The 15,566-nt window shown below is 35.9% G+C and overlaps 2 protein-coding genes across 9 annotated transcripts in view; one reads left to right on the top strand and one right to left on the bottom strand.

The window, feature by feature from the left end:
• Positions 1–6,021, bottom strand: part of pcgf5b (polycomb group ring finger 5b) — a 19,998-nt gene extending 13,977 nt beyond the window's left edge. For 3 of the 8 annotated variants that reach the window (XM_067369127.1, XM_067369128.1, XM_067369131.1), the window contains exons 1-5: positions 5,165–5,980; positions 3,220–3,498; positions 2,036–2,132; positions 1,575–1,630; positions 1,408–1,467 (exon numbers count right to left, since the gene is read on the bottom strand). In XM_067369127.1, the coding sequence (XP_067225228.1) occupies positions 1,408–1,467; positions 1,575–1,630; positions 2,036–2,132; positions 3,220–3,331 (325 nt within the window). In that variant the 5' untranslated portion in view covers positions 3,332–3,498; positions 5,165–5,980. Of the gene's footprint in view, positions 1–1,407; positions 1,468–1,574; positions 1,631–2,035; positions 2,133–3,219; positions 3,499–5,164 lie in introns of all 8 variants that reach the window. The other 5 variants (XM_067369125.1, XM_067369130.1, XM_067369124.1 and 2 more) reach the window with 5 other exon arrangements.
• ankrd1b (ankyrin repeat domain 1b (cardiac muscle)) lies at positions 3,379–15,566 on the top strand. The gene is made up of 9 exons (XM_067369067.1): positions 3,379–3,471; positions 13,213–13,350; positions 13,443–13,544; positions 13,628–13,735; positions 13,828–13,926; positions 14,315–14,413; positions 14,481–14,579; positions 14,655–14,753; positions 15,036–15,566. Exons 1-9 carry the CDS (start codon positions 3,379–3,381, stop codon positions 15,120–15,122), a joined length of 924 nt encoding a protein of 307 aa, XP_067225168.1. The 3' UTR covers positions 15,123–15,566.

The following is a 15,566-nucleotide window of genomic DNA, read 5'->3' as shown; positions in this document are numbered from 1 at the left end:
AGCCATATCACTTTCTTTTCCAAACCACAAAAGGAGATGTTATGCAGACTTTTCATTCTGTTCTTTTCCATACAATGAAAATGAATACTGACCAGGAGCTGTTAAAGAGTTAGGTCACCCAAAAATGAAAATAATGTCATTTATTACTCACCCTCATTTCGTTCCACACTCGTAAGGCGTTCATTCATCTTCGGAACACAATTTAAGATATTTTTGATTAAATCCGATGGCTCAGTGAGGCCTGCATTCACAGCAATTACATTTCCTGTCTCAAGATCCATAAAGGTACTAAAGACATATTTAAAACAGTTCATGCGAGTTCAGTAGTTCTACCTTAATATTATAAAGCGACGAGAATATTTTTGTGCACCGAAAAAACTAAATAATGACTTTTCAACAATATAGTGATGGCCGATTTCAAAACACTGCTTCGGAGCTTTGCGAATCAAATCAGTGACTCGGAGCACCAAAGTCACGTGATTTCAGCAGTTTAGCCGTTTGATAGGAGATCTGAGTCACTGATTCGATTTGTAAAGCTCCGAAGCAGTGTTTTGAAATCGACAATCACTATATTGTTGAAAAGTCGTTATTTTGTTTTTTTTGGTGCAAAAGTGTTCTTGTCGCTTTATAATATTAAGGTAGAACTACTGAACTCACATGAACGGTTTTAAATATGTTTTTAGTACCTTAATGGACCTTGAGAGAGGAAATGTCATTGCTTTGAATGCAGGCTTCACTGAGCCATTGGATTTAATCAAAAATATCTTTGTGTTCTGAAGATGAATGAAGGCCTTACGAGTGTGGAACGACATGAGTGTGAGTAATAAATGACATTTTGGGTGAACTAACCCTTTAAGTTCCAAAAAGGACAACATGTAGCATAAACGTACCATAACACTAGTCCATACAACTTGTGTGCTCTATTCTAAGGCTGCAACTGAAATCGCATATGTCCTTACTGCATAGTAGGCAAAAAATAGTGTGTGAAAAGAGTAGTTTGTTCGAATTCACAGTATTCAAAAATAAGTTCCCGGGTGACCTACTAATTCTAGCAAGATTTTGAAGTTAGGCCATTGGAGAGGATTTGTGATTGATGATTTCTGATGTAGCCTAAGTCTTCTAAAGTCATACAAATCCTATTTTTGGCTATTTTTATAGTGCTGTTTTGTTATTTTCAGAGCTTGACATCTCATTGTCACCATTCTCTTTCATCTGTATGAAAAAGAGCAGCGTCAACATTCTGCTAAAATTCTCTCACATTTCATTCAGGTTTGGAATAACAACAGAGTGAGTATATGAATGGCAAAATTTCCATTGTTAGATGAACTATCCATTTAAAATAGAGACGCTCTTTGGTAACATGGCTATCAGGTAAATGCAGATCATTTCACTGTGTGAGTTATTTACCATCGGGATTTTCTTTCGATTTGTTTCTTCTCCAAAATTCAACTTCTTGCTGCTGTTCCTCTGGAAGGAAAACGAAAGGGACAAAAAAAGTTAATTAAATGACAGTTGATATTTGGTATCTATATATGACACACCAGTTACTTAAAATGGCTCAGTAAAATACATACTTTCTCTAAGACCAGGCACAAGTTTGAATATGACTTCTTCTAGAGTGTTGTCCAGCCTTTGAAGAAAAGAAATGTGAGCTACCAGAACACATGACGAGAGCCTTAATGTCCCTGTCCCATCTGTTAGCAAGTTCAGACTAATGCTGCTCTAGCTCTTGTTATCATGTTATCATTCTGTCTGGTGTTGGGGTGGAGATGCATCACTGGTGTGGAAAGGCAATCCTGCACCGGGTCATTCTCACAGCTGACACTCTGGCTCCAGAAAACAGTACGGCTGTTGCCTGGAATGCCTCCCAACCAGGATCAGAAATCAAGCTGATTAATCTGATTAAACCTTATCATGGTTTGTATTGTGGTGTGCTCGACAATGCTGCACTGAATCTGATCCCAGACCACCTGAAGCACATTTGCTGAAGAGGTTTTGTCTTAGTAGTTGGATAATATGGATCAGTGTGGTTTACCTTAACATCTCCAAGGGATTCGTTTCATGAACCTGGATACCACATTTTGGGCAATCATTGCTGTCCTCAAAATGCTGGACTATACAGCTTTTACAAACTGTTCAAAAGCAAGAAGACAGAAGAAAATATTCTTAAATAACTGAATGCACAAATAACGATTAAAATTATTTAACACAGTTATAACAGCTGTATCTGTGCAGTGAACATGGTGGTATTTGTGGTTTCTACAATTTTGTCTCACAATCTCTCCAATCCTCTTTTACATTTCACAATTGAAATTCCAAACATCTGCATGTTATGCATAAGTACATTGTACCTAACTTTTTTATGCAATTATTAAAGACGCCTAATATAAAGTGTGACAGAAACACCTATCGCATTCCACTAGCAAAACAGCAGCAGTTAATATACCTTATTGCTCTGTGAATACACACACAAAACTGTCAACACATCCAAACTAAATCAAACTGCTCTACCTCATTAGTGGGTGGGAGACAAAAAAGCCACCGCACACTCACATATTACACACTGACAAATCACAAGACACAATCAGGTCATCACTGTGTGGAATAATTGGTTGGGCAGAGGGGTAAAATTTAGTGCATACTCCTCCAACAAATGCATAGTGCATTCAAAATATGGAATTCTTGTTATGCCATTAATGAACATTATATAAAACAAAAAATAAATAAAAATATAAATTCATTTTACTAGCTGTACTAAATTGTACTCAATTAAACTTTCCTATGGTTCACATATGCCACAATCAAGCAATAAAGCACAAATCAGAAACTGACTCAATCAAGAATATTATATAGTGAAAATAGCTTATGCATTGAGGAGAAAATCGGTGGTCATGGTGACTGATCAACAGATGACTGTGAACTGTAACAGTGTGTTGGTCATGTATTTTAAAATAGTATTCACATATATTGTGCTGTATCAATATGATGCAAAAAGGAAAGTAGGGCATTTACACCTGACAATAAAATGACAATTAATTAACACTAAATCCTGATTTTCACATACTCTCTGTGGCAATACATAGGTTTTCATTATTTGCATTTAGCATTGCTTTTATCACCTAGCAATCATAACAGATCATTCTGTGGTGAGGGCCCATTGGTTGAGAAATCATCAATAAAACATTGCACTAAACTTTCACAAAGACTGTAGATACTCACAGGTGTGCAGGCACTCTGTCACGGTGGTGGGCTTGATCAGGTACCCTTTACAGACATAACAGGTGATGAAATGGTTGAAGTCCCTCACCAGGTGTTTCCTATGTGATGTCATTGTCAAGTTACCAAAGTGGGGATGGAGGGAAAACAGATGGCGTAAGGATGAAGGAAGAATGGAGATTCAACCACTCTGTGGCTCAACTGCAGTGTTCTGCTGAAGGGCCCCTGGCCTTCTCATTCTTCATGACATCATTGGTAATTAAACATGCCTTTTAGACAGACCTGTAGATATGGATTCAACTATTACACTTTGAAACAAAAATTTGATATCTTTTTTAAAAGACAATTTATTTTTTACTTAAATGTTTTTTGAACATTAACAAACAATAAAAGTTACACACAAAGATAAAAGGCGCATCCAGTAAGACTGAATCCAAAAATCGCAAAGTCTCTGAGTAGGAACTTCTTTTGAAAAAGTATTTATATTGCAACTGTTAAAAAAGTAACGTATATTGTATGCACAATTCAGAAACTGCCTGGAAGAAGGAAGTCATTCAAGGTACTTTTAAGAATACTGTGAATTCTGAAATACTACTCTTTTCACATACTTTTTACTTTGTCTAGTATGAATGGAAGTATGCACTTTTTTTATTATTATTATTCACTCTAATTTATGCCAAAAGTACCAGTGGTTTTGTATGATGACACCTACTGGCCTACTTAAGTATGTTTACTAACTGCACACAGAAGCTTTCCATCTATTACTACTGCTACTTTAGCACATTCATACAATGGACATTCCTCAATTCACTTCAATATTTTCCTATGGATCATACTTGATCTATGATGTGAGAGCTGCTTGTTTGGACATTTATTTTTCCACACTTTACTCATTTGTTTAGGCCAGTTCATAGCACATACTGATGATCCATACCACCACTCTGGACTATGACTCTGCCTTTAAGCTAAAGGTCTATGTAGGCCTACATTATGTTTGTTGTTATATTGTCTGGTTTGTTTATTCTTATCTTTATGCTTCGTACAGAGCACTAAAACCACAATATAAAGTTAATATACGACTTATTATTATCAATAATTCTGAGTGCACCTTTAATGTTCGAGAAAGTGAATGGCTTACATTTGCCTGAGAGGTCTACAGGTGCATCATGACGCATGAGGATTAAGCCCCGCCTACTGCTTCAAAACGAAACTATTGGGCCACAGTAAGGAGGGGCTTAAAAAATGACATTTCTAACTCATTCAATAAATGTCTAACTACTTATCCTTACAAAAAAGTCTTGTATAAAGTGAGAAACTCGAGTTATTTTGTATGCTATAATAAATAGCCATCAACCGACACAAAATTCGGGCCTGTGAACGTAGTATTTTGTCCTATTTTATATTAGTTTGACGCCCCTTATCTTATGTTGGGATCAGACATGAAATGTGTTGACATACAGTTTCAATGCGGGTTTGTCATAGCCTATAGCCTATCATCTATACTCCAAAGTTAATCCTCATTAGCTACGTCGCTTATCATGACATCTTCACGACAGTAAGTGTCTTTTTCAAGTCTACTGTCAAAACTAGTCGGTTCCTCACTTGGCCATCGTCAGTGTCATTCTCTGCGTCATCTTCCTGTAAAAACCCTGCGCTGCGTTACGTCGATAACGAATAACGTGCGATCACTGCTGCACTCGTTTTAACTTGCTGCCATTTGTACAAGTGTCACTTTCCGTAAACGAGAGACGAGCGTTTTATCGCTCACCAGTGCGCACTAAATAACCAACTCTACCCTGACAACTAGTATCCTGCCGAGACACAGACATGCTGACGAACTTGATATATGACACGAGACCGCATTCCCATCCCACCCGAAACTTTACGATGAAGGGAGAGCGTGAAAACGACACGCAGCTGCAGTCAGACAGTAGCGACCATCTCTTACCTTCTACGCATGATGGGTCCATGTCGATGATGCGCATTGATTTTTACAAACAGGCTTAAACGAATTTGGGCTATTGAAAGTGATGGTTGTAGCAGCGGCACGGAATACGGAACTGCTTTCATTTGAGATGATATGGGGAAGGGGGCGGAGGACTTTCCAGTTCTTGTTTACGCATTGCTGTTTTATTCATTCCATGGCAGATTGTCTCTGATTGGACACAAACTAGGGCGCAGCCTTCAATTACCAGCTAGTCCAGTAACAGTTTAGAACCAGTTTATCAATGAAGACTCAGATATTTGTTAGTCCTGTCTAGCCGGTGGATTCGTTAATATGATTATGACCTGTACAAGGCAGGTAGGCTACCTGCTATTATTATGTGACTTGCCAGTTCAAGTCAGACTGGCTAGCGTTAATAAAGAGAGGCATGAGTAATAATGTTTTGACATTGTTCTCCAAAAAGCCATACATTTATATAAATTGTCATTTATTTATTTTCACAGCATCACAAGAATGCCATATGGTAGCCTATAGATAGGCTATTTCAGGTAAAAATATGGAATAAGTAAAACAAATGTGCACATAACATTTGCACCTATGTAATATAGGCTACTCATATATTACTTTTGTGACAACATGGAACTAAAGACTCACTGAAATTAGAAAATTTCCACAGTTGATGCCAACAGAAAATATAACACATGATCTAGGCAAGAAGCAGTTAACTCCACAAAAGTGCATAAAACAAGCTGCAATGTGAAAATAAGTTTAATTCCTTGATTAACACAATTTGACAACTAGGCCTACATGTAAAATTCACTGAGAATAACTATTTAAAATAAAACTATGACAAGCAGGATTTTCACATGCAGTGTGATCGGTGTGACTGATGTGAGGTGCTGAGTGAGCAGACAGCAGTGGGACTGGAATGTGTGGTATGCCTCCTAATGAGCAGTGCTGCAGAGAGGGATTCAGAACCCAATACATCTGAACTTTCTCTACAACAGTCTGCCAACAAGTAGTTTGGAAAGAACACAGTTATGCTCAGTTTCGTGAAACTAAACTGTTGTCATGTTGTACATGACATAATTTACTTCTCATCATTTTTAACTGTTCAGGTCCATCATTATGATTAGGATTTAAAAAACAAATTTGCATTGTGCATTGTAGGCTATAAATCCTATAACAGATATGTAAATATAGTAAATAGTATTTGTGGTGTTTGATGGTTTAATTGTATTTATCAAAAGTTGGCCTGATAAATCTAAAGCACATTATACAATGCATAAATGATCAGCTTACTGTACATTTTATTGTATTATAGAAGAACACTTTCCATGGTACAAAAGAAGACCTGAAAAAGAATGCTATAACAGGGTTGCATGCAAAAATGTGGGACACAGCTAAATATGAATCTCAAATCAATAGGTTGTTTTTTGACACTGTGGTATGATTTTAATTGCTGAAACTGTGACAGAAAAACAAATACTCAAACTAAATGCATTAAGTTCACTCAGATTTGGTCTTCCTCACTGTTAGGTGTGATGCACACTTTTTCTTTATGGAAACACTAGGATTTCACCATATAATCAAAACATTATTATAAATAAACATAAACAATATAAATGTAAATATGATTACTTTTACACAAATCTGTACATAAATTACAACTGGTGTCATTTCCGCCACAAGCAACAATATTGCTGCTATTAAAGTTTTTTTTTTTTTTTTTAAGGATCATGCTTGTTTACAGTGTCTGTAAAAACAAAGAAAAATATTGAAATGTTTTTATTGTGTCAAGCTGTAATTTTTTTCAAATATGCAAAAAGTGAATATTATGTGTAATGCAAAAAAATATATATGTATATTTAATTGTATTTATTTAGAATACATAAAATGCTAGCTATCAAATTAACCATGCACAGAAATTATTAAACAATACAGATGAGATGTGGTTAAATTGTTTATTACAATGAAAAAATATCAAAATGCTCCTGTTATGTCCACTATATTGGACATTGTTATTAGATAAATTAAATAATTTAGTGAGAGTGTGAAATAGTGTTTTAGTAAAGGAACAACTATCTTCGCAAACTGCAGTCTCTGTGCGGTTCATGCTCTTCAAGGGTCTTGGGTGTTTAATGAAGGAGGCTTGTGACCTGTTGCTCTGCTGCTTATTCAGATGCTCAGCTTGTAATATGACTGCAAAAAATTCATGCGTCAACACTGAGTAATGTTTTTATATGATATTAAGCATCACTTAATGTGATGAAAGGTTTGAAAACCTGCCTTGCATACAGTATCTCTAATATACTATATAAACATGTATCAGCACAAGGTTCATATTTCATATTCTATATTAATATTGCTCAAGTTATGCTGTACCACAGCTGGGTGGTGACAAGTTCAACACACACACATGCCATTTTGTAGATAAATCAGTCAGAGTACCACCTGACTGAAAACTCAAAGCATGAAGTTCATGTGATACATGCCTTCATATTAGAGGAACACTGCACACTGTGAAAAAGTAACCTTTTTTTAAACGTTTATATATTTTTATGGAAATAAAGTCACTGTTTAAAAAAAAAAGAAGAAAAAATAACAAAACAAAAACAAAAAATCACATGGATTAAGAATAAACTAAAATGGTAATGCAAAGCCACAGATCATTTCAAGTGGTCCCTTTACTGAAAAACTGTTTACAGCATTGCGTGTGGCTGTCAGACCTGAGGTCATTAAAGAGCAGGTAGAGGCTGTTACATGGTCCAGAAATTGTTGCTAGGTATTCAGGCAATGTGTTAAGTTACAGATCATCTTTTACAAGCATTTTAATAACACTCTGAGAATGAGGACAGATAAAAACACAAGAGGGAAGCTTCACATCACGTATCAAATATCCTACTGACATATGGCCTAAATACATCAACAAAATATTATATATAACGTAAATGTTGAAGTCTAATTTTTATCCGATTGGATTGATTCCCTTATCAATGAAAACTCAAAAAAAGAAACATCCTCTTATTTCAACTGCTTTTTTTATCTGCAATTATCTTAACATGTAAAAATTTGTTTAAAGATTCATCAACTGAAAAATTAAACAGAGTAACAAACAGACAGACATGGAAGGCACGTCTGCAGTCCTCATGCCTTCATGCAGCAGGACTATGGCATGTTCATGCAGGTGAGCAGGGATCTTGGCCATCTTTCTTCTGGTGTTTTTTCAGAGTCAGTAAAGGGCCGTTTCTCAATATGTGTACTTGTCTGTACTTGTGTTCTTGTGGACTTGTGAAATGTCATCAGTCGCTGTCCAAGTACTGTTCCAATTCAAAGTTCGCATCTAGCCAAGTTCAGTTCAAATCCCCGGATGTGTTCTTGATCCGCCCCTTTTATCGAGGATGCATCGACTTGTGCAGACTTGAGACAGCCTGGTATCCCAGAATGCATCTCGCACTAACCAGCAAGCGTCAATAGTAAAGGAGAAACCCCCCATTATTTAAACATATTACTGTTTTTATGTCTTGATATGTAGTTTTAAGAGTTTTTCAGGTGAGAATGTGCTGGTTTAAAGCTCAAATTTGTGGTTTATCGATAAAGATTGCGCCTTTCTTACAATTTGATCTGACGTTGTCGGAGTTGTGAGATCCAGGCGATCACCGGACGTTTAGCGCTCATGTGCCCAGCCGAGAACAGCCTTACCTCGGCTAGTCCTTCTGACGTTTGCCGCTGGCTCCGTTTTGGCTGAGGGCAACGTGACGTTTCATAACTTTATATATGGCTATTTAACTTTTGTATCATACTAAAGCGCGATTTTGTACGCTTGACTGAATTGTTTGCTTTTCTTATTGTATATTCTTACCTTTTATAGTGGCTATTATTGATCATTAAAACTGACATAAAACAAATAGAGACATGGTTTTGTTTTATGTTATAGCCTATTTCATTTTATTACAGTGAAGTTAATCAAAGTATGCACAAATAGTATTACATTTAATATTTTTGTAATACATATGAAAAGAGGCAGGATTGTTTAATATTTCGTTTTGTTATAAATATATGCACATTGCAGATAATCAATTACTCGTTGCCTGAGACTATTAATATGTTTTTGTTTGTTTTTTAAATAAAACGAAAAGAGGCAGAGTGGTGTTTTACAACAAATTTCGTTTTATTGTTGGCTAAAATATACATAAAGAGATAACCGGAGAAGCCAGAGCGAGCTGAGTGACGTTATCAAGAACGCTGCTGTTCCATTTGCAGAATCACCAGACTTGTGTTCTCCCGTCCACAGGAGTTCGTTCTCCTGAGTCGAACTTGCCAAGTCCTAACTACCAAGGACGTGAGTCCGAAGTTTGCGAACTTGGTTTTGAGAAACGGCCCTGGTCTCTTTAGTGTCCTAAGTTATTATTGTAACCTGTAACCCTCTTTGTCGCCATCTCTGTTTGAAACCTGCAATTGCAGTTATTTGCGGAATTATCATCTTTACCTGGGTTGTGCATCGGCACAGATGAATCTAATGTTTGCTGTCAGTCACCACATAGGTGTGGATACTGTACTCCGGAATCACAGATTCTACGTCTTGGGTGTATGACCAAAATAAGAATTGTCACCAGAAAATAACATCTGAACAAATAACATGTCTAAGAAACTAAGAAAAAAAAAACATTACAATAAATTGCGCTGCCAATGGTGATTAAATCTAATGATTGCCTAGCTCGAATCATGTCAAATTATGCAAATTACTATTACTGGTATACTTTGTTCTTAAATTGTTAATGTTAACAACATCAGACTATGTGTATTTCGTGTGTATTAGTGTTACCTGTAGATTTCAATTTCTGTAGCCACTCCACAGTTTGCTTTTGACTATGGGTGAATATCCAGTTGTCACTGATGATAGTCATTTGGACATTTCTGGATTACAATCCACCATCAAAATTATGTTTAATTATTGCAGCTGTTGTGAGAAAAGGCTATAAATGATCCGCAAACTGCAGTATCCTCACATGCCATATAGCCTACTAGCTGGGACTCCATATTCATGTAAACAGACGTGACGTAATGACGCAGCGACAAACGGCTGCATGCTTGAATTTCCAGCGGAAACCCACAAGTATTGCTTATTAGAAAACGTTATTACAAGCTTACCGTTGTGAATCGGGCTATAAGATAAGGAGATAGTTTTAAAAACAAGCTGGTTATGTACTTGCTCAAAAATAGATTTTGGATCATTTTTAACCAAAAAAAAAAAAAAAAAAAAAGTTACGGACTGCAGCTTTAATTGTCTACTGCCTGTAAACTGTTAGTGTCTGTTCAGCAGAATGTGCAATATTTTTATGGTTTATTGAACAAGCATCAGACACATTTTTAAAACCCTTTCTAATCAAGATCTGTGAAGCTTATTTGGATTTTCACAAAATTATCTTTCAAATACAGTATCCTGAAAAGGGGACTGAATTACAGTAAGCCACATAAAGAGACCAGTATACTCAGTGAAGGTCAGGGTCAAAGTTGAAGTTCAATCATTTGACAGAGAGTTTACTAAAGAAAAAGTTCTCCACAATTCCAAAGGCTGTAGAAAATGAGTAAGAGGATCCAGCCTCAAACTAACTTAGGATACAAAAACACTAGTACTTATATTTATATATGGATAATAAATTGACATATTTTTTTACAGGTTCTGATAACAGTACCGATCATTCTAGCAGCATCCGAACATGGTATTCTGTTCTTTACACAAATGGGACATCATCTTTGACACACTTTGTTCTACATACGTAAGACATTTGGTAAGTCACAGGTGAGTCATAAATTCCCAAAGGGACTCTTCTCATCTGGGGCGCTGTTGAACTCTCCTGGACACTATTCCTTTGGCATGGTCACATGCCTTTAAAAATAATATACAACCACTGCAAGCACAATTAGGTAAAACATATAGGCAATATATTTTCCCTTCAAGGCTTAGTTTTGGAAAAGAACATACAAACTACATCCACATGGGGCATAGAGTACTGATATAAACTTCTACACATATAGTCGTAGTTTAATATATAGTGACCAGTGCTATAAACTCTAAAAGGATTTACACATACTAAGTATGCATATGCACTGGAAACGTTATGGACCTTCCTGACTTTAACATGTCTTATACAGCTATCAAGAGAACAGCAGAATAAAATAAATAAGAAGAAAGTAAACTTACAGTTCTCCTTCTACAAAATATAACTCGTGATTAATGTGGTTGTATGAGAAAATTAATTAATTTCAAAACATGTTATTCTCTGGAAGCTGTGCTAAATGAGTAAACACTGTTACTTCATTCCTGACATGGGTCAGACCCTCAGTCACCTCTCAGATACCAAATACAGACATTGCCTGTAACAGAAATACCACAATAGATACACTGCTTCGAAGAAAACCATGATTTTCAATTAATTAAATATTATAAGAAGAGGGGTTGTAAATCCACACCCTTCAGGACATTTCTTTTTTTATTTGACCTGTTCTGAGAGATGCAATGCACTTATTAAGATTAAACACTACAAAAAGATGCATTTTTAACTAATCCTTGCAATAAAATATAATTGATAAAATACATAAAATACAGTGGAGGCAGATGCTTGGACTCCAGACCCCTTTTAAAGTCAGCATGAAACAAAAGTTGCGATGATGATGTGCACGGATAAATCATTTAGAATTCTGTTCAATTCGATTTAAAATTGATGTGTGCAAATTCAAATAATTCACAATAATGTTTAATGTTTTGATTGTGTATTTAAAAAATATTTAGAGGAGGATTATTTAATTAACAACCATCTAAATACACTGTACACTAAGTTTTGACAGGTTTTGTCAGGCAATATATATATATATATATATATATATATATATATATATATATATACACAGACACACACACACACAAAGTTTAAATGATGAAAAACACCTGTGTCCTTATGTTGCATTTCCATACACAACAATGACAATATTTTGTCTTTTCTTCAGTGCTGATGATACAAACAAATATTGGTATTATGGTGGGATCTCTCTGTCTAACACCAGTAAAATATTCCGCTTGTTAAAAGATGCCATATGTAGTCTCCCACAGTGCTTAAGAAAGCTTTGAAAATGGCACTCAATTAGACATGGTACAATGTCACTAATATTAATTTTAACAGATACATTCTTTACATCCTGACTGCATCATTTCCCAGGTTTATAGACTCTGGACATGTGGAGAACTAGTAAAATCACAGCTGTCATGGAAGTCAACCACACGTGACTCATTACTCTAAGTGATTTATGGGCAGCTCCATTAAAAATAGTCACAGGGTGTGACAATTTTACCTGCTCTTGTAACAGAAGTAATGTAAGTGATGAAACCCAAGAAGAAAATAGCTTCATAAACGAAGACAACTCCTCTAATATATGAGACAGTCAAAGCTGATTAAGATGTTATATGTCTCCATATAACTTCATAAACATTTCCGGTCATCTTTGTGTGTGATGTGGAATAGTGTTCTGTGACTTCGGCTCCGCGGACAGCTGTAAGTCATCTTTGGATAGACAAGGGGCGCTATGGTGGCACCTCAAGTTCCCCTCAGTTTTTATTTCCATTCCGTCCAGTGTCGGCATTTGAGTTCTGAAAATGGTGGTTTTTCAACCTCAGCACCCCCCAAATGTGACATCACAGTGACGTGGGACATCTCAGATGTGGGAGTCACTGAACAGCAGGACCATCACCTCCTCCAACTGTCGCCACATATAAAAGTGATGCTTGACTCAGATGCTTTAGTTTTGACAAGGATTTTTCAATTAAAGTCATGGGAATTCTACAGGTCGATGAGCTGGTAGGCACTTCTAAATGTCTGTTAAAAAAAAAAAAAAAAAAAACATTGTTTTTTGTGTTCTGCAGAAAAAAGAAAGTCATATAGGTTTGGAATAACAGGAGGGTGAATAAATGATGACATCCTTTTCATTTTAGTTCAAGTGCAATTTCATTGGTTATCATATTATAGGTTTTCTGTTTTATGCTATTATTATTTTAGGTTACAGACATCACAAGTGGAAACAAAGACCAGGATGATCCTGTGTCACAGAAATATCCTTCTGAACAATGCAAGACTGTTGACCATCATTTGAAAACCCATAATAATCTTCAGTGTGACAGTGAAGATGGTTTTAATGTAAGATATAGATTTGTGAAGCATGCATTTGCATACTTAGGCATATTTGATTAGAAATGTATTTTCTATGGCATATTGAAATGATTTTGCAGACTGAAAACAGCACAAATGACCTCCAGGAGATTCTAGAAGGAAGTCAGAAGACAAAAAGAAGTACATCAGTCTACACAACAGAGCCTGAACAAGAGATAGTGGTAAACTATGGTCATTGTGCTTCAAAATAATCATTATTAAGAGATTTCACCCCCTGAAGTACTCATATTTCATATTCTCACAGAATGATTTTGTTGATGAGGATGATTTCCTGAAGGCAGCACTGGACAACAAATTGCCAATGATCAAGAGTTACCTCGCCAGAGGTGCGGACCCAGATGCATGTGATAATGTGAGTGTTTACCCAACACACTGAATAAAAGTCAAATGGGAGCACTAAAGGACTAAAACACAAAATACTGTTGTTGTTTTTTCTTTTCCTAGTTCAACCGTACAGCTCTACACAGAGCTTGCTCACAAGGAAACTTGGAGATTGTGAATGCCCTGCTAGAGGCTGGTGCTTCAATTGAAAATAAGGACAAGGTATACTGAAAAATGTTTTTATAATACTGCTTAAAATCCATGCCAAGTTCTTAGAAAAATGTGTATTCATGTCAGTTTCATATGGTTTTGAAAAACTATTTTTATATTTTTTGAGCCTCATTGATCTTTATATCATAGGGGTCAGGGCTGCACCAAATGTATTCAAAATTTTCAAAAATTAAATTTTTAACAAAACTGACACTGCTTATTATATAAATTAGTATATACATTTTACTCATAAATTACCATGCTCATTAGGTATGTTAATAATCACATTATTTTTCTAAATATTTTAAAAATGAGGAGCATGCCATTCCTCCACAGTACTTGATTTAAATTTAGATAATACTATGGAACTTACTGTACTCTCATGGTTGTGTTTAACAAGCTTCAAGCAACTGAAGTTCACTGGGCTTGTCGTGGCGGCAGTTTGCCTGTGCTGGAAGCGCTACTTAATCATGGGGCAAAACTGGATTCCAGAGACAAGGTAGAAGCAGTTATTTGACTGCAAATGTGTGGTTTGAAATGTCTTTTTCAGTCACACTTGTCCTTAGCTTCGCAGCACTCCCCTTCATGTGGCAGTCAGGACAGGACACTATGAATGTGCTGAACATCTCATACACTGTGGCGCAGACGTCAACGCAAAAGACATAGTAAGAAATGTGACTGAGTCAGTAAATAGTTGAATTAACATTTTGATGTTCACTTTAAATGTCATTCTGTAACAGGAGGGTGACACACCAATGCATGATGCTGTCAGACTAAATCGCTTCAAACTTATCCAGCTTCTTCTGATGCACGGAGGAGACTTAAAACTCAAGAATTGTGTAAGAATTCTTAATGTTTAGCCTATATACTATTACCCTGTTGCTGATGTATTAGGATGTTGTTACTGATAAATGCTAATATAAGGTGTAGCCAATCAATTCACAGCTGTCATGCCTAAATGTATTCACTGTGATACTTATTTAAGATGTGTGCAGTGCCATCTTCTGGTAATTATGTAAACTTATTCCTTTTGCTAGTGGGTAAAAGGATTAAAAATTTTTGCACTACATTTTGTTTTCACTATTGTTTGGTCACACTTTCTGTTGCTTTGTCTTCTCTAGGAGGGAAAGTCACCAATGGACAGTGTTTGTGAGTGGCAGAACGGAGCTAAAACCATCTTTGACAACTTTAAGGATGGCAAAAAATAGAAGTACATCTTGACCACAGCTACACTTTGGGCATAATATGCTCAAAACCTGCATTTTTAGAGATTGCCTGCATATTAGAATCTGATCTAAGAAAGGTATATTATTGAGCTCAGCATTACAGCTTTTCAAAAGGAAAGGTTATGTGAAAGCTTTATAAGAATTTTGGAAAATGAAGCACAGCAACTTTTTATTAAAGTATAGATAAGGCAGAAAGGAATGAGAAATTGGAAAATTTAATATAATATAATGCTTCCTTTTTTCACATGGAAATGCATTGCCTGAAATAGCTCTGTAACTAAGATTATATCTGGCTTCATGTAAAGTTTCGATTGATTATTTCTGAATGTACTTTGTAAGACATGAATTTTGTACTTAGCTTTATTTTGTTATTTTGCATGCAATCATTCCAAAGATTGAAGAAATAAATGTCTCCCCCCCCCTCCC

This window comes from Chanodichthys erythropterus, chromosome 19 (assembly GCF_024489055.1).
Source record: "Chanodichthys erythropterus isolate Z2021 chromosome 19, ASM2448905v1, whole genome shotgun sequence".
Classification (NCBI taxonomy): domain Eukaryota; kingdom Metazoa; phylum Chordata; class Actinopteri; order Cypriniformes; family Xenocyprididae; genus Chanodichthys; species Chanodichthys erythropterus.
The sequence above is the reverse complement of the archived record's forward strand: the minus strand, read 5'-3'. Positions and strand labels throughout refer to the sequence as shown.

What these genes read in the sequence shown, in the direction of transcription:
- ankrd1b (XM_067369067.1), top strand. Translation starts at nt 3,379, where the DNA reads ATGAAGGAAGAATGGAGATTCAACCACTCTGTGGCTCAACTGCAGTGT. An exon ending in CATTCTTCATGACATCATTG is followed by an intron (nt 3,472 to 13,212) that starts GTAATTAAACAT and finishes TTATTATTTTAG; the next exon opens with GTTACAGACATCACAAGTGG. An exon ending in CAATTGAAAATAAGGACAAG is followed by an intron (nt 13,927 to 14,314) that starts GTATACTGAAAA and finishes GTGTTTAACAAG; the next exon opens with CTTCAAGCAACTGAAGTTCA.